The sequence below is a fragment of the Aedes albopictus genome, chromosome 2 (assembly GCF_035046485.1).
Source record: "Aedes albopictus strain Foshan chromosome 2, AalbF5, whole genome shotgun sequence".
Classification (NCBI taxonomy): Eukaryota; Metazoa; Arthropoda; class Insecta; order Diptera; family Culicidae; genus Aedes; species Aedes albopictus.
In genome coordinates, this window is record NC_085137.1 from 347,641,050 (window position 1) to 347,668,214 (window position 27,165).

General features: G+C 40.9%; 1 protein-coding gene across 1 annotated transcript in view; it reads left to right on the forward strand.

The window, feature by feature from the left end:
* Positions 1–26,468, forward strand: part of LOC115263355 (serine protease 53-like) — a 43,811-nt gene extending 17,343 nt beyond the window's left edge. Inside the window, exons 4-9 of the mRNA XM_062848398.1 lie at positions 5,196–5,251; positions 5,312–5,880; positions 5,948–6,093; positions 25,520–25,575; positions 25,635–26,203; positions 26,271–26,468. Coding sequence (XP_062704382.1) covers positions 5,196–5,251; positions 5,312–5,880; positions 5,948–6,093; positions 25,520–25,575; positions 25,635–26,203; positions 26,271–26,417 — 1,543 coding nt within the window. The 3' untranslated portion in view covers positions 26,418–26,468. The remainder of the gene's footprint in view (positions 1–5,195; positions 5,252–5,311; positions 5,881–5,947; positions 6,094–25,519; positions 25,576–25,634; positions 26,204–26,270) is intronic.
* The last annotated feature ends 697 nt before the right edge of the window (positions 26,469–27,165 follow it).

Here is a 27,165-nt window from a genome sequence, read left to right on the forward strand (position 1 = left end):
AATCGTTCACGGTGATCAACCCCGGTCAGTTCATGAAAATGTGCATGTTAAGTATGTGAAAAGCTATGTCGCATTTTAAGAAATGGAGTTTTATAGATGTTTTACGAAAACCGCTTATGCAGTTATGCAGTAAAGAACATTTTGCGTAATGTTATATTTTTTCTACATTTGAGAATAGCTATAGAAAGTAATGCAAAAAACTGATAATGATTTTATTGAAAAATAAAAAAGATATCGCACAAGCAAGTTGTCCGTTTTATAAATTGAACAGTCCTTATACCTCCAGGAATTCAGAAAGAGTTTTTTCTTCAAGATTTTCCAGGAATTCATCTGGAACTCTTAAAAATATTCCTCCAGATTTTCCTTTTAAAATCAATTCGAGTAGAAAACAGATTGAAGAGTAGTTCCTCTATCGATTACTTCACATGTTTCATAAGAGTCCAGTTATTATTTCAGTAATTCCTCAAGAGATCGTTGCAGGAAATACTCCAGAGGTTCCAGAGGTTCAGAAGATTATCGGATATTCCTCCTGAGGTTACATCATTTACTTATCTTGAGAGTTATTGAAACTTTTCATCGAGAATTTTTTCGGTAATTATCTCGAGGATTTTTCTGGAATCATTTCAGACATTCTTTTGCAAGAAATTCTTCCAAAAAATCTCCAGGAATTCTGTCAGGGTTCGCTTCAGAACTTCCTCCAGGATTCCCCCTAGAATTTTATTGAGAGATGAAATGTATTCATGAACTCCTTCAGTACCTTTGACTGCAATTTGTGCACGAATTGCTTTAGATTTTTTTCAAGGATATTCTATTCGAAATTCTTTCAGGAAATTCTATTCTCTCCAGGGAATTCATTGGAAATTTTTTAAATAATTTCTTTATGAAGTTTCATAAAATACTTCTGTAAAAATCTAAAAGCATTTTAAAGGCATTTCCAAATGAATCTCAGGAGATATTTCTGAAGGAACCGCGAAAGAAATTCCAAAAAGAAACCTTCTAGAAACTTCTCCAGTAAGGCCTAACGAAATCTTCATGGGATTCCCGAAGGAACCCTCGAAAAAAAAAAAAATCCAAAAGAAACGCTGAAATTGAAAAAAATATTTTGAATGATCTTCTGAAATAAACAAATCCATGGCAAACTTTCTTTAAAAAACCCTTGTTGATATTGATAAAGAATTTCTTAAGCTGCTGAAGGAGTCTCAGGAGATATTTCTGAGAAGATTTCTGAAGCAGTTTTCAAAGGAATCCGTGGAGGAATTTCTAATGGAATCCTTTGGAGCAGTGGCGTAGCCAGAAATTTACTCTGGGAGGGTTTTAACGATCATTCATTTTTTATTATTTGACACTTACAATTCGTAAACAGCAATGAATAATCAGGCAAAGTATGTTGAATTTCAATCGTAGGGTTAAAATAGCGGTGCAGCCGAAAAATTTTATCGTCAGAAAGCGTTTTGAACTGAAAATTTGTTCCACAAACTTTGACTATGGTGAGGGTTGTTATTTTGTCATCGGCGTGGGAAATATTGTTCGGCGGCGTGGAAAAATTTGAGCAGCGGCGCGCCGGGTCGATTTAACTGGCGGCGGCGGCGTGGAAAAAACGTCGCCGACGGCAGCGCGGCGCGGCGGCGCACACGTCTAATTGGTTGAAGTCGCCGCTACAGTTTTTCGTTTACACGCTGTTTCTCCACCGCTTCTCCACCGCTTGCCCAGCTACCGTGAAGCTTGAAGAATTGACCGTGTTAATTTTCAACGATTTGGTCTTGTTGACTTTGATGGTAAGACCTGTCGCAGAGTAGCGATTGGCACGATCATCGATCTTACTCTGTATACCAATGCGCCGTTGAGCTAGGAGAACAACGTCATCAGCTAGTTCGAAGTAATTTAGGTGCTCCATGATAATGGGCTGCCACAGCTACCCACGATTTGGTTCACGACCAATTGCACCTACCAGAATCTCGTAGATTACGATGAGATTACGGTGATAGTATACATCCTTGCCTCACTCTAGCAACGACCCGGATGAGATCGGAAAAAAAACACCGTAGTGCAGTACTCTGCACGAAAATGCCCTGTACTGTGCTTCAATGAGGCCGAAGATTTTCTCAGGGAGACTCTTGCGCCTAAAGGCTTCCAACATGCTTTCGTGATTGAGACGGTCGAAACCGTTTTCGTAATCAATGAACACCAGGTAGAGAGACTCTTGGAATTCATTGATTTGCTTCAGAATGAATGGGTCCAGCCGGTCGGTCAATAACTGTCCACGGGTATCTTAGCATTTATCTTACACTGCAAATTTTGTTTGCTGGCATTCAGCAAACTTTGCTGATTTTTTTTTGTACTGATTTCATTCAGCAATACGAATTTACTGAGTACCAGCAATCATTTTTAAACTTGCAATTTAGACAGTTGATCAGCAACATTGTGATGCTGAAATTCAGCAATAAGTTTTGTTGATTTTTTTTGCTTCCATTTAAAAAAAAATAGGTGTGTAGTCCCACTAATGCGACGTGAAACATCGTAGAGAAGATTGATGTTGCCGGTGTTTGCAGTTTTCTCGCGTTCGTCAGCCAGGGAGTCTGCCCACGCTTTTTTGTCCCATCTACATGAGCGTTTCACTTCCTTCTCGGGAGCCGAATAGCGCTGACGGGCTACGATTTTGGCTCCTCGTGATCAGATATCATCTGTGATTCACTGCTTTCATATAATAATATTTAATATAATATAAAATGATATAATTAATATAATATAAAATATTCACTCCGGTGGCGATGGAAGCGTTCTTGATGGCGCTCCATTTATCTGCTTCCACCTTCCGGAATATCCGCAGCACGGTTCTGTAGCTCCTCGACGAAGGAACTTTTTGCCGCAGCTCTTCCAGTCGACGTGTGTTGAACCGAAGCTCGATTTTCTCCTTCTGTCGATGGATCCTACCAAGGTGCAGCCGGATATCACCGATTAGAAGATGATGATCGGACGTGGACGCAATGTCGGCGCTACGTTTGTTCCGCACATCATTTTCGGCTCCGTCACCATTTTCGGCTGATGCAGATGGGAAACCCATGTCATTTTGTACACTGGTCGATGAGGAATGAGCGATCCTTCAATCACAATGTCATTGTTGCCACAAAACTCTGCAAACAGCTCCCCGTTCTCGTTTATTTCTCCAAGACCATGACGTGCTCATAGTCCAAGTTTTCGGAACCAACCTTCGCGTTGAAGTCGCCCAAGAGGATCTTGACATCGCTTTTCGGAATCTTGTTCAGGACAGCATTCAGTTGGCTATAAAAGTTCTCTTTGTCTTGCAATTCGGCAGCATCGGTTGGCGCGTAACATTGGATCATGGTAAGATTTCGAACCCGTGTTTTGAATCTGGCTACAATTATCCTCTCATTAATAGGTTCCCACTTCATGAGGACAGCGCGGGCGTGAACGCTGAGCAGGAAACCAATTCCATGGTGACGAGGAGCGTCTTCACCTCGTAGGCCAGAGTATAGCAGAATTTGATCCGACGCCAAGCTGTTTCGTTCTTCAAAGTTCAACCAACGGACTACGCTCAGTCCTCGGATCTCAAGCTTCATACGGCATGCTTCTTTGGCTAGTTGTGTCAGTTTACCCTGCTGGGCTAGGGTTAATACTAGAGGTGGGCAAAACGGCTCACTGCAGTGATCGGATCCGAACCATTAGAGAACCGGATCTGTTGAGCGGATCAGCGGTTCAGCTATGAATGACCAAGCCTCAATGAACGAATGGGATTGCTCGCTTCCAGTATTCTCTGAAACACAGCTTGCGACACTCATTCTCATGATGTGTTACACCCTTAAATAAAACAACACAGCGCACGAGTAGCATAGCATATCCGCATTATGTCTCTCCCAGCGCCATCAGCATCACACAACACACTGCTGAAGAACCGAACTAAAGAAGTATGTAATAATGTGTGAGTGCGGGTTGGGTCGTTCGGATCACACACTAAGATTCAGATGTTCCAGCTCAGTAATTTTTTCACTGAGTTCAGTATTTTTCCTATCTTTTTACTGAGTTTTCAACAGCTGATTTATCTCGGTACACTCGGTAATCGTATTTACCGTTTACCAGTAACGATATTTACAGTGCATCAGTAACTTTTGACAGATTATTAGCTGAGCTCGGTAAATCATTTACAGAATATCCGCAAAATAAATAACCGAGCGTACCGAGTTAAATCTGCTGTTGAGAACTCAGTAAAAAGATTGGCAAAATACCGAGCTGATCTTAGTGTGCAGCTCTGTCCGGACACACGCAGAACTCGATGTACACAGAGCAACGAGTAACTTTCACGCAGCGACCGAAAAGACAAAAGAATTTTCACGCAGATTTGTGTAACACCGGATCAGCACATTTTTTGTGTTGATCCAGTCGTACACAAATATGCGTGAAAAATCCTTTGTCTTTTTGCTCGCTGCGTGAAAGTAACTCGTGCGCTATGTTGTTTCATTTAAGGGTGTAGTGATCCGGCTCTCTTTGTAAAAGATCCACGCCTCACTCGCTCACTTTCCTGAAACGAATCTTTTTAACGGGTCCGGATCTGATTGCCCATCTCTAGTTAGTACAATCCATGTTCAAATTCTTGTCCGTTGTTTCGCGCTTCAAGTCGTTGCCATTGAATCAGTTCGTAATCTTGCATTTTCGGTTTCTGTAACGGTTTCTTGGGTTTTGGAAACAGTAGGCTGTTGGCGTAAGATCCCCTATCCACCGTAGTGGGACTGCCAGCTTATTTAATGCTTCCGGTGGAGGAGCATTTCGTATTCCGCCGCTAGATGCCAGAACAGACGCACGTCATCGGTGAACAGACGCTCGGGGCGTACCTCCTCAATCTAACTGAAGTCAGATGAACAACAGTGCCCAGGCTCCACTACCAACTAAACACACAACTATAAGCTGGCGGTCTCTGTCATCGCTTGACCCGTGGAAGCATGAGATAGGAACATGTGAGGACTAATGTGCTATGTTGGACGCCCTCCTTATCAACTCGCCGTTTTGCAGCCCGGGATAATTGCAATGATGTCCACTATTACCTTGAACTTTTTTTTTACTACATGAGTAATTTATGGACCTTACAATATGGCGAGATAAGACTAATCTAGCGCCAATTCAATAAGCCGCAAACGTTCCGTTTTGAAAGGCAATTGTCTTTTATAAGTATCATTCCACAAAAGTCTAGCCATGATAGCACATCTAATCAGCGCAATTGTCCTATTCAACGCGGCTTATGGTAAGTACCGACAAAGCAGACGGATCTTTTATGTCGAATCAATCCACATCTTCTAAACAGCTGTCCCAGCAACATCCAAGATCGTCAATGGCACAGATGCATCAATCACGGATTATCCCTTCATGGTATCGCTGCGTAGAGCCTCGGGTAGACATGCCTGCGGAGGAAGCATACTTAACGAATACTGGGTCCTAACGGCGGCTCAATGCGTCAATTTCTATACCACCCCCATTGTGCAAACGATCCAGGTAGGGCGGTCCGATGTGTCGCGGGATGTGGACGATTCCGTTTACTTTATTGCCGACGTGATTATCCATCCGTTTTACGATGCGTCGAATAGTTACGTGAACGATATTGCGCTGCTTAAGCTGAAGACACCGCTGGTGTTCAGCGAAAACGTCCAGCCAGTGAAGCTTGCAAGTAAATGGTATGAGCTGAAAGAGGAAAACTTGGGTGTGACGTTGATTGGTTGGGGTCGGCTGTGGACTCAGGGCGATTACCCAACTACGCTGCAAAAGGTGGATTTATTTGCAGTGCCTAATTCCCAGTGTAACGGATTCCATATAAATCACATCTATCCGAGCCAAATTTGCGCAGCTGTGCCGGAAGGAGGCAAAGGGCAATGCAACGTGAGTTGTAGTACATAGTTGAAGCCATTCGCCTTTCAAGACTTGACGCTATACTTTTGTGTTTCAGGGTGATTCTGGAGGTCCTTTGCTGCATAATGGAGAACAAGTTGGCATAGTCTCCTGGAGTATCAAACCTTGTACGGTTGCACCATATCCCGGTGTTCTGACTAAGGTTTCGTACTTCCTCGATTTCATCAATGAGTACACCAACTAAATGGTGATATTTGCTTATGAAAATAAAGTTGGATAAATATATCACCAACTCACTTCTCAGATTAAAAAAAACCCAGATTAATCCACCTAGTGGTGATAGTGCCTTTCTCGTCGAATATGTACTCATGATCTTTCCGTCGACATTCCGTGGCCGAAATGTTTATGAATCTTGAGAACACTTCACATAGAAAAGCAACAATTTTAACAAAGCCATCATAGATTTGAGACACTTATTGATGGCACTCATTCCGATGTTATGTTCAACGACAAACTTTATTCAAAATCACAGATCACAAAGTTTTTTTTGTAATTAAGTTGCGAAAAGTCTCACTTTTCCATCAGAGAAAATGCCGTGTAAAGGCCTACTTTTCGGCACTGTTGTTTGTATGGCCAATTTGATTATTCTTTTACATTCTTTTGCACTACAAACTATGTGTATTTGCCAGAAGTGTATTTCACGTATGGCACGTCCTGCAGCTCATTTCCGGTATTATTTCTTGCCGGATTTGAAGGCTAAGTGCCAGACCGAACTGGGCAGGAGATATATGCCGCATGCACGGGTTTGGTTCAATTTTACGTTTAACCACTTCCGGCGGGCAACCTGGAACTCATTCTATGACACTACCGATTGCCCCAAATATGGTTTCAGACTGTTTTCTTGTCTGTTCATCAGGTTATCCGCAAATTAATGTGTTGAATGCATGGATTGCCACTTGACCAATTCCGGCGGTACACTCGGAGCCCGTTTCGGATCACTACCGGGAGTTTTCTAATGTGATCTGAGGCTATTATTATGCTAACCCTTTGATGAGTTATTGAACAAACCGCGATTTTATGTGTCGCATGCATGATTTTGCTTCACCTCTCTATTTAATTACTTCTGGTGGAACACCCGCAACCGATTCCGGAACACTATTATGTACTAGTCTTAGATGTGGCGTGCGACTATTTTCTTGCTGGCCAGATTATCAAAAAAGCGCTATGGTTTGTTTCCCTTGTATATTTTACCACTTCTGGTGGGACACTTGTTACCAGTTCTGGAACACTACCGGTTCTCCCAAATATGGCCTGAGGCTGTTCATAGGGCTATTGAAAAAGCCACGATTTGATGTGCCGTATGCATAGGTTCGGACTTTTATATTTGACCACCTACGACGAGACACCCAAAATCGGTTTCGGAATCGACCTGTTATTCCAAGACTATTTTCTTGCTAACCGTTCATCTGACAACCTAATAAATCATTTGATATATTGCATGTATGGGTTTTCTTGTACATTTGACCATTTCCGGCGGGAAACCCGGAATCGGTGCCGTAACACATTGATATGGTCTGAGACTAATTTCTTGCCTACTGTTCATCGTGTTATATTAAATTAGATCCCTAATGTGATTTTAGCCTACTTTTTTTGATTATTGGTCATCAGGTTATCAAAAAAAGCCAGTTCCGGAACACTACCGGTTCAGATATGGTCTGAAACTATTTTCTTGCTAACCGTTCATCAGGTTATCAAAAAAGTCGTGCTTTGATGTGTCGCATGCATGGCTTTGGTTCACTTTTATATTTGGCCACTTCCGGCGGGTCCCCCGGAATTGGTTCCGGAATACTACCGACAGACCCCAATTTGGTCTGATCCTACTTTTTTAATAACCGGTCATCAGGTTACTGGAAAAGCTGTGATTTGATGTGTCACATGCATGGGTTTGATTCACTATTATATTTGGCCACTTCCGAGGGGCACCCGGAACCGGTTCCAGAACACTATCGGTTCAGATATGATCTGAGACTATTTTCTTGCCACCCGTAATTAGGTTATCAAAAAAGCCGCCCTTCGATGTGTCGCATGCATGGGTTTGCATAACTATTATATTTTGGCCACTTCCGGAGGGACATCTGGAACTGGTTCCGGAAAACTACCGGTTCAGATATGGTCTGAGACTATTTTCTTGCTAACCGTTCGGAAAATGCCGCAGTTTGATGTGTCGTTTGTATAGGTTTGGTGCATTTTCATGTCTGGCCACTTCCAGGGGTACCAGTCCGGAACACCTAAATGGCCATAACTCCGGAACGGTTGGACCGATCCGAACCATTTTCAATAGGAAACAATGGGACCAGATTCTGCGTCTAATGAACCGTTGATCATGAAAATCGGTTGAGGTTTACTACCAAAAAGTGATGTGAGTTTTTTTTGTACACACACATACACACATACACACACACACACACGCACATACATGCACACAGACATCACCTGAATTCGTCGAGCTGAGTCGATTGGTATATGTACTCGACCCTCCAAGCTTTCTATCATAAAGTCATTTTTGAGTGAACATATAGCCTTTTCTGTACACTTTAGTGTACGAGAAAGACAAAACAAAAAAGTTTGTCGGACATAACGGTTAAAATAGATGAACATGAGCACGTTGTGTTCGCGACATTTCTGCAACACCTGGTGGATGGAGAACATCTGGTCCATGGTAGCGCGTTCGCCCATGAATCCAGCCCGATATTGCCACACAAACTCTCTTGCAATCGGTGAGATAGACGACGGCATAGAATTTGAGAGAGTATCTTGTAGGCAGCGCTCAGTAGTGTGATCGCGCGATAGTTCCCGCAATCCAACTTGTCGCCCTTTTTGTAGAAGGGACACACGATAACTTCCATCCATTCCTCCGGTAATACTTCCTCCTCCCAAATCTTGGTAATGACCCAATGTAGTGCTTCTCCACCGTATTTAAGTAACTCGCTTGGTAGTTGATCTGCTCCAGGGGCTTTGTTGTTTTAGAACCGGTCTACCTCCTCCTCAATCTCTTGGGGGTTAGGGGCTAGAAATCTATCATCCGCACGTACTCCTAGATCTGTTACGTAATGCTACCGCCACCTCACGCTAGCTAGTGACAAGATCCCCATGATTGTTTCGGCTCATGTTGGCTTGTAGTACAAAGCCTCTGTGCGAGGGGTTCAGCTTCTCTTAGAACTTCCGTGTGTCCTTAGCGCGGTACAGCTCTTCCGTCGCTTCGCGATCTCGTTCTTCCTGCTGGCGCTTCTTCCTCCGGAAGACTGAGTTCTGCCTGTTTCGCGTATGTATATTACGTGCCTCATTCGTCCTCGTGCGGTGTTGCAACATTCTCGCCCATGATGCATTCTTCTCGTTTTTCAACCGTTTACATTCGCCGTCGTATCAGTGGTTTCTGTGATTCGGAGTCGCGAAGCCTAGTGCTGCAGTCGAGGTACTACCTATGGCAGTTTGGATGTCCCTCCAGTCATCTTCAAGTGTAGCTGCATGTACCAAGCTGATCTTGCGTTGGTAGGGTCTCTGCTAACTGCTGCCCGTAGTCTTAAGCCACATCTACGTTACGCTGCTGCTCGATGTTGAGCCGCGGCGTTCGACTTCAACGCGTGGTAATAACGGCACATCAGTTCCTTTTCCTTTCACTTAGCTTTTTCTAGGAGACGTTTCTTTTTTCGGAAGGACCCTGGTTTGTTGCTTCCCATCCGGTTTGTAACGACCCGCATTCTGTTGAGTATCATGCTGCAGCAAGACCGCTTATGCTTTGTTATTATCTTTCAGAATCTCTCTGCACTCCTTTCAACGAACCTATGGATGTGTTCCCGGCTGCTTCGTTGATTGCTGAGTTAAGGTGAAATTGCGACCAAATCATTTTTTTTGCCTTCCATTTTCAAAAGCACGGGTTTCGTCTTCCACAAAACGCGTGAAGTTGAAAATTCTATTAACCGCAAGCAATTATTTTTCAGATTCTTGAAAAAAAAAATACAAGAATTATAGCAATATTTCCAAACCGAATATTTTCGTTTTGAAACTGAATTTTAATGCTAGTATTTAGACTTCAATGTCTTATAAAATATCATACATTTCATATGGGTTTCTAATACATTATATATATTTTTTAGGTAAACCTGAGAAGTTGGAAAGACTTGAACATGTCTTCAAACATTTTAAAACATTGAAGAAGCATAAAAAAATGATTTGAATCTTTGATATTTTTATTCAGCACTTCAAAGAAAATTCTGACAAAACTTCAACACTGTTATCACTGAGAAACAGACATTACAGTCTCCAACTCTCCATTGATCAAATTTTTAACCTTTGTTTCAAATATTTGATAATTAGTCAATTAGCCAGTCGCTCCCATCGTTTTTGCTCCAGTTTGACGTTTGCTCACTACAGTGCTTGCTCATCATATGTTTTAACTATTATTGCTCTTGTGGCACCAAGAGCCAAACGACAATTACAGATAAATATTTCATTTTCTCAGGTTCACAATACCCAGCACGACCCATGTTCCCATGTAAACAAATCAACAATCTAGACTGCATACGGTAACGGTAGGTCAAGGTTGCAGCCAAAATGGGCCACCCCCATAAGCTTCTGACCGAGTTGCCTTTCTAAAAGATAACAGTGCCACTGCAGTGGGCTCCACTTGTAAATCAAAATCAGCTGAGCATCCTTATCTTTGGAAGCATTTATATTCTGGTGCTATCTAATGATGAAGATACCGAACGAGACCATTACGATGCCGCTTCTTATCAAAGCAAGGATGGTTAGTGACCAATGGAATTGATTAGGTGGCAATGTTGATGGGCAATTGAGAAGTATACATTGTAAGGCAAGCTCGACATATACACTAGTAAGGGATACGCTTGTATGGAAAAAATAAATCCTCGCTCCAGTCGACTTTTTAGATCCCATTTAGGTCCCATATGAACTGTCCAAAATTTCAGCGCAATCGGTGAAACTATAATTTAGCGCAAGCGGTTTAAAGTTTGCATAGGATTTACTATGGGAAAAGTTACACTATCAAACAAAAAATCCCAGAGTTCGCCCTTTGTCTCCTTAATTTAATTCGATCAACGCTTCTTGTAGAAATCATCATTTATGAAACTTTCCTCGAAGACCGCAAAACGATTGGATGCTTGTGTAAAAAGTTATTGATTTATTACCGATTAGTGATCCAACGAACGGCTTTTTGTTTTGTGTTATCAGCAGCACTGCTGCTGCCGTTATTGCATGGGGTGGCGGTAGGCATCACCACCCTCAGAAACAGCAGCAGCCAAGGCAGCAGCTACAGTGCTGCTAATAAAACAAAACAAAAAGCCGTTCGTTGAATCACTAATCGGTAATAAATCAATAACATTTTACACAAGCATCCAATCGTTTTGCGGTCTTCGAAGGAAAGTTTTGTTAATGACTTTTCTACAAAAAGCGTTTATCGATTTGAATTAAGGAGACAAGGGGCGACCTCTGGGATTTTTTATTTGAAAGTGTAACTTTTCCCATAGTAAATCCTGGGAAAACTTTGAACCGCTTGCGCTAAATTATAGTTTCACCGATTGCGCTGAATTTTTTTACAGTTCATATGGGATCCAAATGGAATCAAAAAAGTCGACTGGAGCGAGAATTTGATGTTTGTCCCATACTAATATACACTGAAAGGCGGCTTGCAGTAATGACAAGCATAAAAATGTTTTTAAATTTATCATGGCAAAACATGATCATCGACCCACCAACGCTTCTTGTGTGCGTTTTGTTTCTTCTCACATCAATCGGTGCGTTAGCCGAGTGGTAGCGTGCAAGCCTGGTGATGTCAACGTTCTTGGTTTGAATCCGGTTGCCAACAGAAACTTTTTTAATTGAAAATCGAGTCCATGGTAAAATTGAAAACATAATTCTGTTGATTGCAACGAAACTCAGCCTGCACAAATTTAATGGCGTTGTGTATTTAAATTGACCCTCAGAATAGTAATTTTCACCGCAAGTCGCCGTTTAGTGTATAGATTTTAATGCTTCCCGGGTAGACGAGAATATCTCCAATCGATGTGATTTTGAAGTGTTATTACAAAAATATGAATATCGCACGAATAACTCAAAGTGATATGATATAAATTTTTGTTCTTGTCGAATTATAATTATAATAGCATAAGAATTATTATTATAATAGCATGAGCTTCTTCGTTTCCACAGTTCAGAAAGAGATGCATGGCATTTCACTACATTGAGCCATTTCTATGGGTGTATGTGTTCCATTTTGAGCCGAAGAGCTAAATTTGTTCTTATGTAGAAATTTTCAGATAAATATCCGGGAGTTTCCTTAGGAATTCTTTCAAGAATTTCTCGGGGCTGGATTTCTCCGAGAATTTTTCTAGGAGTTCCTCCGGGAATATCTTCAGGAAATTCGCCATGAATTGCTTCGTAAATTTCTTCAAGAAATTGTCCGGGAAATCCTTCAGAAATTCTTCCAGGAATTCCTCCGGGAATTCCTCCAGAAATTCCTCCTGGAAAACTTTCGGTTTATTTTTTTTTTTTTTCAAAAAAAATCCACTGGGAATTTCATTAGGAAGTCTTCCTTCAGGAAGTCTTCCGTGACTTTTTTTTCTTCAGAAAACCCTCTGAGAGTTTCTCCAGGAATTCCTCTGGGAATTTCTCTTGGAATTCCTCTGGGAATTTCTCTAGGAATCCCCCCTTTGTTTTCTCCAGGAAGTCCGCCAGGAATTTCTCCGGGAATTCCTCAGGGAATGTCTATGGAAATTCTCCCTGGAATTTCTCCAGAAAATCCTTTCAAAGTTTTTAGGAAATTCTTTACGATTCCCTCCAGGAACTTGCCCGGGAATTCTTCTAAGACTCCCATCAGCAATTCCTCCGGTGATTCCTTCAGTTATTTCTCCAGGACTTTTTCTGGGATTATTTCCAGGAATTCTATCGAGTATTTCTCCAGGAATTCTCCCGGGGATTCCTCCAGGAATTCACCCTGGAATTTCCTTCGGGGATTCACCCTGGAATTTCCTTCGGGGAGCACCCTCCCCAGGAAGGAGGATTCCCTGAAGAGTTTTCCAGAGGAATTGCTGAAGAAATTCCTGGAGGAGCTCATGGAGGAATTCCCGGAGGCAATCATGGTCGAATTCCTGGGAAAATTCTCAGTAAAATTTCCGGAGAAAGTATCGGAAAATTCCGGAAGAATTCCTGGAAAAATTCCCAGAAGAATTCCTGCAGAAGTTGCCGATTCCTGAAGGAGTTCCTGATGGGATTCCTAGATGAAATCCTGGAGAAATTTCCGGAGGAATCCCCGGAGGAATTCCTGGAGGATTTCCTAGAGGATTTCCCGGAGGAACTTCTGGAGGATGTCCTAGAAGAATTCCCGGAAGATTTCCTGAATAAATTCTTGGAGGAAGTTCTTGAGAAGTTCCCAGTGAAATTCTTGGATAAATTCCCGCTGGAATGCCAGGAGAAATTCCTGGAAAATTCCCGGAAGAGTTCCTGTAGAAATTCTCGGAGATATTTCTGGAAAAAAAACGGAGCAAATAAAGCAATACTGTAGGGCGACAAAATTTGTCTGCAGGGTGTTCAATTATTGCCTCTTGTACCACCGTACTCGACTATCCTGCTAAATGGCTCTTAGCTTGCTGAACAACTATGCTGAAAATGGAATACTTCTTGTTCATTAGGGTGTTCATACAAATATTTTCTAAATACTAGACGGAACCCATCGAATAATATCAGATCCAAGGACACCAGATACGTCTTACTTCCTCTTAACTTTCGGAACAATTCCTGGACGTTTTCCGATTTTTGAGATACAATTGTTTGAATGTTTTGATTGCTGGTGTCACCTAGCGTCGCCATTGCCGGATAGATCTCAACCTGCCGAACAATTTTACAAAAAAATGCCATGCTTTCAGCTTATTACAGTAACGAGATGCACGTGTTTAAATATTATACACAAGGTGCCACCTTTGCGAATAAATCACGAATCAAAGACTCAACTATCAGACAGTTTTTAACTTGCTGAAGAACTTTGTTGAAGACGGCATTATTCTATCTTATCAGGATTCTGAGATATGGAAGTTTGAAGATTTTTGAACCTGGCGGCACCTAGCGGACGATTCTCGAACCAAAATTGCCATTGCCAGATAGTTCTTAGCGTACTGAATAACTTTGCTAAAAACCGCATGATTGTACCTCATTAGGGTATCGAGATAAACGTGTTTGAATTTTTCAGACACTATGCGCCACCTAGCGGATAAATCACAAACCAAAGACTTCGCTATCAGTTAGTTCTGACCTTGCTGAAGAATTCTGCCGAAGACAGCATCATTCTATCTTATCAGGTTTCTGAGATATGAGGGTTTGCATATTTTGGACACTGGCTCCGCCTAGCGGCCGAATCGCGAATTAAAGTCGTCATTGCCAGTTAGTTCTTAACCTGCTGAACAAATTCGCCGAAGGGACTATACTTCTATCTCATCGGGATCTTGAGATATACGTTGCCCAAAGTATGTGGACAATTTTGGTACCCCAAGACAAACCGGAATAACTCCGGAACCATGTGGACCAGACACCCATGTCCACGGCATCATAAACTAGAAGAGTTTTTTCGGGAAGTTGTGAAAATGTCATCAAAATTCATCGAAAAACAAAAAAGTTATGACCATTTTTGTGCTTTTCCGAAGGTGGAAAATGTACGTTGGCTGGATGAAGGGTAATATCAATATCAACACTTGTCTTTATTGTAAGAGATGAAGATGCTCTTGCATTTGCATCATCAGATTACTACATTTATTACCGTGTATTTCAACTTATGCTAATTCTACACTTCAACACTGTTGTCGTTTCGTAAGATATACTATAGGACACGGATTCCCAACCGGTGGTCCGCAGCACCCTGGGGGCTGTGAAGCCAGTCCAGGGGGGCCGCGATGTTGCAAAAAAAATGTTAAATGAGGGGGTTAGAACATCGTAGAGCCCATATAGCCGAGGCGGTAAACGCACGGGTATTCAGCATGACCATGCTGAGGGTGACGGGTTCGATTCCCGGTCGGTCCAGGAAATTTCCTTGACTTCCTTGGGCATAGAGTATCTTCGTGCCTGCCACACAATATACACATGCAAACTGGTCATTGGCAGAGGAAGCTCTCAGTTAATAACTGTGGAAGTGTTCATAGAACACTAAGCTGAGAAGCAGGCTTTGTCCCAGTGAGGACGTTACGCCAAGAAGAGGAGAGAGAGGAGAGGGTTAGAAGCAAAGGGGTGTAAGTGCCAAAAACTCACTTTCGAGTAAATGAGGTTTAAAGATTTTGACCAATTTTTCATCCCATACAAAATGTATAGAGTTTCAAAAACAATTAAATTTTCCCTGATTTATTGTAATTTTTCCAATTATCGTAGAAACAATCCTAAAAAAGTTCTTGAAAGCTTGAAATCTGAAGAATTTTATGATATGCTCAGCTCAAAATCGACAAAATGGTCACTTACACCCCTTTGATTCTGGGCCCCTCAAATTTTATTTTATTTTGTGCAAATTATACCAATTTTTGATTTTGTATACCGTCACCCCCAAAAGCCACAATTTGAGGAACATTTTCTTAGTATAAAACGCCTTCAGATGAAACAATTTTCGGCTGCTCCGCTATTTTTCAACTACGACTCAAATTGAATATAGATGGCATCATTGTTTACGAAATGTGAGTGCCGAATAAAAGAAAACGTATGATTGATCATCGAAAGTCCCTCCCACAGTAAATTTCTAGATACCTCACTGTGTACCCAAAAAACTCGGTTTTGTTTATTTAATTCATTTTTGCCTTTCTCGTACACTAAGTGTACTGGAAAGGCTATATGTTCACTCCAAAAATGACTTTTTGATAGGAGGCCCGGAGAGTCGAGTCACATATACCAATCAACTCAGCTCGACGAATTGAGGTGATGTCTGTGTGTGTGTATGTATGTGTGTATGTGTGTGTGTATGTGTGTATGTATGTGGACAAAAAAACTCACGTCACTTTTTTGAACTAAATTTCAATCGATTTTAACGACCGATGGATCATTCGACGTGGAATCTGGTCCCATTGTTTCCTATTGAAAATGGTTCGGATCGGTTCAGCCGTTCCGGAGTTATGGCCATTTAGGTGTTCCGGACCGGTACCCCTAGGAGGGGCCAGACATAAAAATGCAACAAACCCATGCATGCGACACATCAAACCACGGCATTTCCGATAACCTGATGAATGGTAAGCAGGAAAATAATCTCAGACCATATCTGAACCGGTTGTGTTCCGGAACCGGTTCTGGGTGTCCCGCCGGAAGTGGCCAAATATCAAATTGAACATAACTCATGCATGCGACACATCAAACAGCGGCATTTTCGATAATCCGATGAACGGTTAGCAGGAAAACAGTATCAGACCATATCTTAACCGGTAGTGTTCCGAAATCGGTTCCGGATGTCCCACCGGAAGTGGCCAAATATAAAAGAGTACCAAACCCATGCATGCGACACATCAAACAGCGGTATTTCCGATAATCTGATGAACGGTGAGCGGGAAAACAGTATCAGACCATATCTGAACCGGTAGTGTTCCGGAACCGGTTCCGGATGTCCCACCGGAAGTGGCCAAATATAAAAGACTGCCAAACCCATGCATGCGACACATCAAACAGTGGCATTTTTGATAACCTGATGAACGGTCAGCAGCAAAGCAGTATCAGACCATATCTGAACCGGTTCCGGGGATCTCCACGGATGTGGCCAAATATAAAAGAGTACCAAACTCATGCATGCGATACAACAAATAATGGCTTTCCTGATAACCTGATGACTGGTTTTAAAAGAAATAGGTTAGGACCACATTAGGGACAGCCGGTAGTGCCGTAACTAGTTTCGGGTGTCCCTCCGAAAGCGGCTAAATATAAAATTGAACTGCACCTATGTATGCGACAGAGCAAGGCTAGGATTTTTTATAACCTTATGAACGATAGCAAGCAAACAGATTCCGACCGGTGAAAAAAAAAATTTACGCATATGATCAAATCTCAACCGTTACGTAGTAATTGAACATTACATGTTTTTGACTTTGCTTGTCTCAAGCTTGCTATAACTTGAAAATGGTCAAACTTATCGCATTTGAAAGATTATCAAATTTGCTATCAAAAAGATCTTGGGATCTATTGGTTTAGTGAGATAACTAAAGCAAAAAAGCTCGTAAGTAGTGTTTTGCCTTTCTCGCACACTTAGTGTACTATAAAACTATATGTTCACTCAAAAAACGATTTTTTCGAAAAAAGGCTCGGTGGATCAAGTCGCATATACCAATCAACTCAGTTCAACGAATTGAGATTATGTCTATATGTGTGTATGTATGTGCGCAAAATAAGTTCACTCACTTTTAAGGCACTTCCCATTGGCCGATTTTTCGGATTATAGCTTGAATCGAACCGGAATTGGGTTCTTTAGGGGTATCCGGATTATTTCATAATCGGAATCTCCGCCCAATAATTAGTCGAAATCCAAAATTTCATATTTTTTGGAGGCCGGGAACTATTTTTAAAATGCTTTTAAAGTTTGTTTGGGGAATTTTTTTTGTTCGGGTCGAACTGTTACTTTATCGATTGAACTGTCATTCTATCCACGAAAATTAAAACTGTTTTGTTGATTTAACCATCAAAACGAAGGCATTGGAATCCAATAAAATCACGTTATACTCAGAAAAATGTGCTCTTTCGATTAGGTTATAGAAAATAGCAATATTTTATTCACTAAACAACCCAATTGTTTGCTATCCTAAATGGTCCAGATCGGCCAAGGCGTTCCGGACTTTTGGCCATTTCAGTGATCCGGACCAGCACCGGTAGAACTGGCCGTATATAAAACTGAGCTAGCCCATCATGCGATAAATCAAACTGCGGCAATTTTTGTAACCCTTAGCATGGTTGACGAGTTTTGTGTGGAAATCAGCACTGAAGACCAGAAGCTCCACGATGTCGGCCCAAAATTCAAGATGGCAGCCAAATGTTCAAGGTGGCGGCTCAAAATTCAAGATCGCGGCTGTTTACTAGAGATTTAGGCTCTTAAACCATGCTATATGGGAATATTTAATATGGGGAAGATGTCTGGACTCCTAAAATGGCGACTAGAATATCCAAGATGGCGGTCTGAAATCCAAGATGGTGGCTTCAAATGCAAGATGACTTCTGTTTAAAGAAGTTTAAGGCTCTAAAACCATTGAAGATGTCCGGACCGGAGTCAAAAAATGTCGACCAGAATGTACAAGATGGCGATCTAAAATCCAAGATGGCGGCTTCAGTTTCAAGATGGCGACTGTTTGATGGAGATTTAAGCTCTATCGGCTGTTTAATGAAGTTTTCGGCTCTAAAACCGTGCAATATTGGTATATTTGGTATGGGGAAGACTTCCAGAGTCCAAAATGGCGATCAGGATATCCAAACTGGCGATCTAAAATCCAAGATGGCGGCTTCAGTTTCAAGATGGCGACTGTTTGATGGAGATTTAAGCTCTATCGGCTGTTTAATGAAGTTTTCGGCTCTAAAACCGTGCAATATTGGTATATTTGGTATGGGGAAGACTTCCAGAGTCCAAAATGGCGATCAGGATATCCAAAATGGCGATCTAAAATTTAAGATTGCGGCTCCGAATTCAATATCGCGGCTGTTTAATTGAGTTTTAGGGCCTGAAACAATGCATTATTTGTATATTTGGTATGGGGATGATGTCTGGATTCCAAAAATGACGACCAGAACATCCAAGATGGCAATCTTTAATCCTAAATGGCGGCTTCAAATTTAAGATAGCGTCTTTTTCTTAAGAGTTTGAGGCTCAAACATTGAAAGCCAGATAAACGATATGATTTCTGGTATGATGAAATGGATTTCTGTTAATTGTATTAATGTGCGATATTCATATACATTTCGCTTGAGTTTTAATGAAATAGGGGTTCGAAGGCACGAGAAAGGCGCCATCACCGCTAGGTGGATTAATTAGGGTTTTTTTCTAAAATTTCTCATTGGGCCCCAGATGTTTTGACAATTCTTAAAGGGGGTCGCCACCTCCTAAAGGTTGGGAACCCATGCTATAAGGTATTTGTTCCCTTATTAAGCATGTGACTCCCATTTTCGTCCTACACAAAACAAAGGATTGTAGCGATGTTTATTTTCTTACTTATTTTTCTTTTTTTTTTGGTACCTATACAAAACAAAACAAAAAGGACTGCATGAATCGCTGACGTGATCGCGTGAAATTACTGATGGCATTCAGACGCTAATCAATATATTTCCATACATATGGATTCACATAAAACAAAACTTTAAGTCCAAGAAGAAATGCTTATCATCGTGTAGAGCTTTCGACCGACATCTACCGACAACATAAAGAACGAACTAATGATAACAACAGCAGCTTGAGCTTTAGCTTCGTGAACAGTATTTCGACCATTTTCAACTCGAACTGTATGTCGCCGGAGCAGAAAAACAACATTTGGATAATCTTGATGAACAACAGAGATGCTTCACAATTTATCTCTAAAACATGTTAAGTACTTCAGAAAAGAAGGTAAGTACCTTTTAAACAAGTAATTAACCTTATCTTGATGCCTTGTTGACTACAAATTAAACCTACTAGAGTGCCGAGCACATACTAGAGCACCATCATCATCGGTCATTGGCGATGTTCCTTCAGTTTTTCCCAGGTCTTCTTCAACCGCGTGCATTCAGCACCACGTTCGCGGCTGCCCACCTCTACCTGAGTACATGTTAAATATTGGCTTTGCTATCCTTTCTTCCAATATTCCCATCACCTGTTCAGCCCGCTGAAGTCTGCCGTGTTTTATCCTTTCATGCTCTAAAACTCCGCGAATGCTTTTCGGGCTCTTTCGTCAAGCCTATCTTCTCTGTGTCCCTCTTCAAAGAAGCATAAGCATCCTCCACTGTCTTATGATCGATGCTGATGAGTTCAATATCGTCCACAATGCCGAGGAGTATGTACAACCATGCGATGATAACACCGTTCAACACTAAATTTTGTTATGGGATGAGAAAAAAAAACAGTGGTTTGGGACCCTAGAAGTGTCATAGTGAAAGAATTTTTGAAAATATTGGACCGGGCATTCACAGTTTATGACCGAAGTTTGTATGGAGAACTTGGGGTGTTTAATTAACCCGTTAACGCCCAAGGTGTCTCACAATTTTAATCTTCAAATAAATTTGTTATCAAAGGTCAAGTTCCATTGAAACAAGCATGATTTGATGAAAAAAATGGAAGTCTATGGTGTAGTTCCAAAATAATTCTTCATTGTAGGTCCTCAATGTCTGATAATTTTCTCGAGTTCTATTTCAGCCAAACTTCTACGCTATCGTTATATTCTGATCCGTATAGATACAATACAGCTCTAAACAAGTGACAGAGATGATAACCACTCAAAAGGAATAGAAAAATGACTTATAAATTTGTACAGAAATATAACCCGATAAACGCTTAAAAGTATCCAATGCATGATTCTTGTAATTTTATGTAATTTCGACTGCAGTGTTCAACATTTCTCATTTTTTTTTTTAACAAATCAAGCAAACAGAGCTCACAATGTGTGGCATAAGCAAACGTTAAAATACTGTAGAAGTGAGATTTTACACAGATAATGATTTCTAATAAAGTAATTGAGTTTGCACCCCACAAACTCTCTTTACGTACTCACCATACGTAAACTTTTCAGAAGTTTTCATATTTTAAAAAGAAAATCGTGTTTAGTTCTGTTCCATTTAATTTGAATCCTTTGACAGATAAGTATTTCGACCTCAACTATAAGGTCGTCTTCGGTGTCTCGTATTTACAGGTATTCCACTAACACGCCCAGGTTCATCATCATTTCATGTTTTGATATAAAATTTCAACCAGATATACTCTGCACAGCTTCTCCACTTATGTTTGTACTACTCCATGATTGCTTATTCGTGAACAATATGTGGGTTTTATGGTGTTATTCTGGGCACTATCAAAGTTACATCGAAAAGATAATATGAAATCCCCGAAGGAATCCCGGGAGGATTTACAGAAGGAATTCTGAGAGGCATATCTGGTAGAGTTCTGAAGGAATCTCAACTGAAAGCTTGGTAGGAAACCCTGAAATAGTTACAGAAGAAATCCCGGGAGGAATTGATGTATAGATCCCGAGCGAGGATCCCGGCTCATTGAAAGAATTCCATTAGGATTCTCTGAATATGTTTTGACAGATCACTTTGAAAGTATACTAAAATGAATCTAAAGCAATTCCGGCAGAAATCCCTGAAATTATTCCTGAAGGAATCCCGTAAAGAATACCTGATGGAATCCTTAGAGAGATCATGACGGCCAGAAGCTGAGCAGGCATTCCTGCAAGAACCATAGAAGATATCTCTATGATCTATGATTGCCTGAAAACAATTTCGGAAGAAACATATATTTTTTCATATTTTTTTCGGGAGGAATTCCTTAACGAATAATAGCAGGATCCTGAAAGGAATCTTTGAAGGAATTCCAGCACAAATCAATGAAAAAATGCAGAAAAAAATATCTAACAGAATCCATTCAGGATTTTCCAAAGCAACCCCTGCAAAAATCCCTGAAGAGAACTCCGGAGCAATCCATACAGCAATCTCGGAAGCAATATCTGAAAGAATCCCGGGAATAAACCTGGGAATGCCTGAAGAAATCCTGAAAAGAATTCCTGAAGGTATCTCAAAAAAGAACCTTAGCTCATTTACAGGGGATGGCCAAAATGTTTGGGATAGGCAACTTTTTTTCCCAAAAAAATAATTCAACATGCTGTAACTTTTTATAGAATGCATAAAAAAATCTCAAATTTTGACTGTTTGTCAACCTATTATTTGTGCACCATTGCACAGTGGGCAAAATCGACCCAAAAAAACGGATCTTTTAACGCCGCTGGTTTCGGTACGTGAAGTTGACCATTTCTGACGTAAAAAAATACGAGAAATCGATTGGTGCTAAATTCATTCCCCGCATGGCACGGGAAGTGGTCCATTTTGCCCCATTTTGCCCTTTTTTCATACAATAATAGAATCAAAATGTACTTTCAAACAACAAGCACAACTGTTGATCGTTGAAAATAGCTGCATATATAATTAGTGGTTCATAGCAATCATAAAAATACAATAAAGATCCTTTCAAGTGCTTATTTTGCCCCATCTGCCCCAACAACGGCCGGAAATTCACACTTTTACCTAATTATGAATAGATTTTTAATGTTACTGATTTGAAGTTGATTTTTTTTTGGCATAAACAAAAAGCGATATATCTATTATCATCAGAATTATCTTCGGGAGTTGTCCAATTTGCCCCATTTTGCCCTATTTTCATAGAAGGAGATTTAAAATGTATTTATAAGAAACAGATACTGCTAAGGAACGTTAACATTAGTTTTAGGTGCAATTGGCAGCTCACAGTAATTATGCGCGTATATGAAGGATCTTTCCCTATTTCACCCTACATGCCCCAAAACCTGCTGGATAATACCATATTTTGTATGGTTTTGCAATGTCAATATTGATACTTAATACAACGTTATAAAATGTAATATTTTGTCAAGGCGAAATAAGTTGATACGGGTTGAAATTTTTACCCATATAGAGGAAAATAAGTCAAAATTACAATACCACACAAAAAATACTGAATGTGTTCTTCCTTTAATCTGAATAGGCTCTAATATATCTGATTAAAGATAACTTGAGAACAGAAGTGGAAAATGTTTGGACATCAACACTGAAATTTATTGACATTGACGTAAAAAAATACATATTTTCGTGAAAAATCCAAAAAGTTTCAATCCATGATAACTTTTTTCAACGTTTGAAAAGTATCTATGTTATAATAGTTTGTGAAGCATTTATATATTGTTAGTGTACGTTCCAAATTTCATTCAATTTGGTTTCCAAGATATCACAGCTCAAAAATTAGTTGTCTAAAAAATAGTGTTTTACCCGAACGGTTCTAACTTTGCGAAAAAATATTCAATCGAGCCCGAATTTGTACCAAAGATGCACATATAATAGGTTGACAAACAGTCAAAATTTGAGATTTTTAGATGCACTCTATGAAAAGTTATAGCATGTTGAACTTTATTGTGAGAGAAAAAAAGTTGCCTATCCCAAACATTTTGGCCACCCCCTGTAATCTCATCTGTGGAGGCGATATGCGTACATTTTACATGCGCCTAAATAGAGGCATGTACGTATATGGCCTCCACTTTATCATCCTATGCAACATGTACCGTCTACCCTACTCTCTATCCTAACATTTTTCCTACCCTCATACCTACTATCTATTCTACCCTTCTCCCTACCGTCTACCCTATCCTCTACCCTAACCTTCTACTCCACTCCCTCTACTCTATCCTTCACCCAAACCCTCTACCCGACCGTCTGCTCCGACCTTTATCCTACCCGCTACCTTACCATCTACCATGACCCTCTACCCTGTGTCTCACAAAGCCCGATCGGTAGATACCCATATTGCATGATATTATAGCTCAAACTACCATTCCGTGGCCACCTTCTTAGGTATGGTCCGCCATCTTGGGTTTCAAAATGGCATCGGATATTAATTTTTGAGCTCTACTCATGAAGCCCGATCGATAGATACCCATATTGCATAGTATCATAGCTCAAACTCTCATTCCGTGGCCGCTATCTTGGATATGGTTCGCCATCTTGGATTTCAAAATGGCGTTAAATATCGATTGTTTTCATCTACTCATCAAGCCCGATCGATAGATACCCATTAGCCTGGTACACGGTTTAGATGGGAAAATTCAAAAAATGGAAAAACTCAAGCTCCTGTATACTTTTTGAGTTCCTCTCTGGTCCCATATCAACTGTGAAAAATTTCAGGTCGATGGGAAAAACTATATTTTAGCGCCCGCCATTCTTAGTTTTTCATACGATTTACTATGGGGTCAGACGGTGGTTGTAGGGGAACAGAGCCCAAAATGCCAAGATGGGGTAAAATGGCCCAACTCGTAAAATCATTCATATATGGGACTTAATCATTACTATAGGTGAATGGTGTCAAGATATGTTTGCATTAAACATTCTTCTAGAAGCTAGGCCGTCAAACCCACGGAAAATCTTTTGATTTCCCAATGAAAATTGGCAACTTCCGGTTTTTCGTGCTTCCAATTAAGGTTTTCGGGTGATTTTATTACCAGCCATGCTGTTCCAAGGAGATTGAGGCACACATGGAGACGCATGGTTGTAGACATCAACAATCCCGTTTGGGGGTCATTCAAATATGACGACCATCGTTTAGCAGGGAGGGAGTGATACACCATGCATTGAGTATACGAAAAAAGCGTGACAGAGGGAGGAAAGGGAGTCGGAAATGCCCAAAAAATGTTGGACGTAATTTTTGAATATTTTCATGATGTGGCATCTTAACCCATGGCAGATGGCCTTTTTGCACCACTTCCGTTTTACGAACCAGTTTATTAAATTGCTGAAAATCGATGAAAATGCAATTGTTTAGTGAATATTTTTGCTTAAGTATTGAGCAAATATTGTCTAGTTGCTGTTACCACTTTGAAAGCCTAACAAATGAGGCTATTTCCATTGAAAATGATGAAAGGTTGAAAAATTGCATCTTACCCCACTTGACCCTACAAGGAAGCTGACTCTGCGAAGAATTCCTAGGTAGTAACTAGCCATTTTTGATGTATTGGCACGTCGTTGATAGATTCCGTACAGAAACTCCTCACTAACTCGTCGTTGTATATTTTTGCATCAAAATCTTCGAAGGAAAGCTTCTCTCATATGGTGATATTGCTTGTATTTGTGACCAAATACACTCATCCACGCGCGAGCAACATTTTCGAGGCAGGAATCGAATATCTCGTACCACGCATAACTCGGAACAATATGGGTACGTTTCAGATTGTTGATATACAGATCGAAATCATGCAAAAACTGCGGAGCTGGATATCTCATCGTGTTCCCATCGAATTTAGGAGCGCGTAACGCAGTGTTGAAACATCTGTGGAATGATCGATTTTCTCTAAGGTAATTTGTATTTCCACGGTGTAACGCACTGTAGTGTGTACGATTGGGTCCTTGGTTTGGTCTGTCGTAGCTTCCACGCCAATTATAATTATGCACTGGTCCTGTATTTCTTGAAATATTGTATCTCTGGTTTTGTGGGAAACATCCCGGTTGAGTCCCCAAGTGTCAACGTGCATTTAATGTTGAATTCATCACGAACTTTTATTTTTATTCAAATTGTAACTTTCATCAACAGCAATACAATATCTGATTCAACCGATAGGTAAACTTAAACTGTCCATTCTCTTTTCCCAAAATCCGATCTCTCCATAACATTGGATGCCGCAGCTAACGGAGAAGTAATGGCTTCGTGCTTTTCTCTGAGTACTCTGCAGCTTGGTTTGATGAGTGATGGTTCGAATTTGGCGACGACGTCAATGTGCTCATTACATTACCTTAATTTCATTTTTTTTACTACATGAGTAATTTGTGGACCTAACAATACGACGTGATAAGACTAATCTAGCGCCAATTCGATAAGCCGCAAACGTTCCGTTTTGAAAAGCAATTGTCTTTTATAAGTATCATTCCACAAAAGTCTAGCCATGATAGCACAGCTAATCAGCGCAATTGTCCTATTCAACGCGGCTTATGGTAAGTACCGACAAAGCAGCCGGATCTTTCATTCCGAATCAATCCAAATCTTCAAACAGCTGCCCCAGCAACATCCAAGATCGTCAATGGGACAGACGCATCAATCACGGATTATCCATTCATGATATCGCTGCGTAGTGCATCGGGTGGACATTCCTGCGGAGGAAGCATACTTAACGAATACTGGGTCCTAACGGCGGCTCACTGCGTCAATTTCTATACCACCCCCATTGTGCAATCGATTCAGGTAGGGCGGACCGATGTGTCGCGGGATGTGGACGATTCCGTTTACTTTATTGCCGACGTGATTATCCATCCGTTTTACGATGCATCGAATAGTTACGTGAACGATATTGCGCTGCTTAAGCTGAAGACACCGCTGGTGTTCAGCGAAAACGTCCAGCCAGTGAAGCTTGCAAGTAAATGGTATGAGCTGGAAGAGGAAAACTTGGATGTGACGTTGATTGGTTGGGGTCGGCTGTGGACTGACGGCGATTTACCAACTACGCTGCAAAAGGTGGATTATTTTGCTGTACCCAATTCTCAGTGTAACGGATTCCATAGAAGTCACATCTATCCGAGCCAAATTTGCGCAGCTGTGCCGGAAGGGGGCAAAGGGCAATGCAATGTGAGTTGTAGTACAAAGTTGAAGCCATTCGCTTTTCAAGACTTGACGCTATACTTTTGTGTTTCAGGGCGATTCTGGAGGTCCTTTGCTGCATAATGGAGAACAAGTTGGCATAGTCTCCTGGAGCATCAAACCTTGTACGGTTGCACCATATCCCGGTGTTCTGACCAAGGTTTCGTACTTCCTCGATTTCATCAATGAGTACACCAACTAAATGGTGATATTTGCTAGTGAAAATAAAGTTAGAAAAATATATCACCAACTCTCTCCTCCGATTTTAAACACCATAATTCCAAGTCCAATCTAGTCTACTGCAGTGTTTCAGTTACTTTGAGAGAATCGAAAAGTACTGAGAGCTAGGGCTTTGGCTCCTCGTGTTTTTGCTCGCTTAGTAGCGGCTTTGGTGTTCGCGTGCTTTTGTTTCTTCATTACAAACTTACATTCATTTCATAGAGGGACTGACTGGGTTTTACAGAAACTTGGTGTTTTTTCGGCTTTCAGTCACAGAAAAAGCGTTGATTGTTTCAAATCATTGCCTACGTTTCGATCCTGCGGTTGGGATCTTCATCAGGGCTCGATATGAATCAACTTGTAAAGATCGTGTTGATCACACGGAGGATGGTCGTTTTCATGAGGGTTGAGCACCGCACTTGTAGCATTGGACCAACCAGCACCCTGGTTGAGATGGTGGGTGAGTGGTACGCTTAACCGTTCGAGTCGCAACACTAGGCACTTTGGGAACACTTCTGTTCTTGTTTACCGGATTGGAGTTACTGTCTACTGTAAACACCAAGTTTACATTTATTTCACAATTATAATAAACAACAATAATCGTTTTGTGGCTGCCCCTCTTTATAAATGTTGAATTAGCAATAAGTTACAATACCCAAAATTACCTTCTTTATCCTCACCCCTCGTTCACTACCAATGCTAGCCAGATCACGCTCCATCGGGTCCATCCA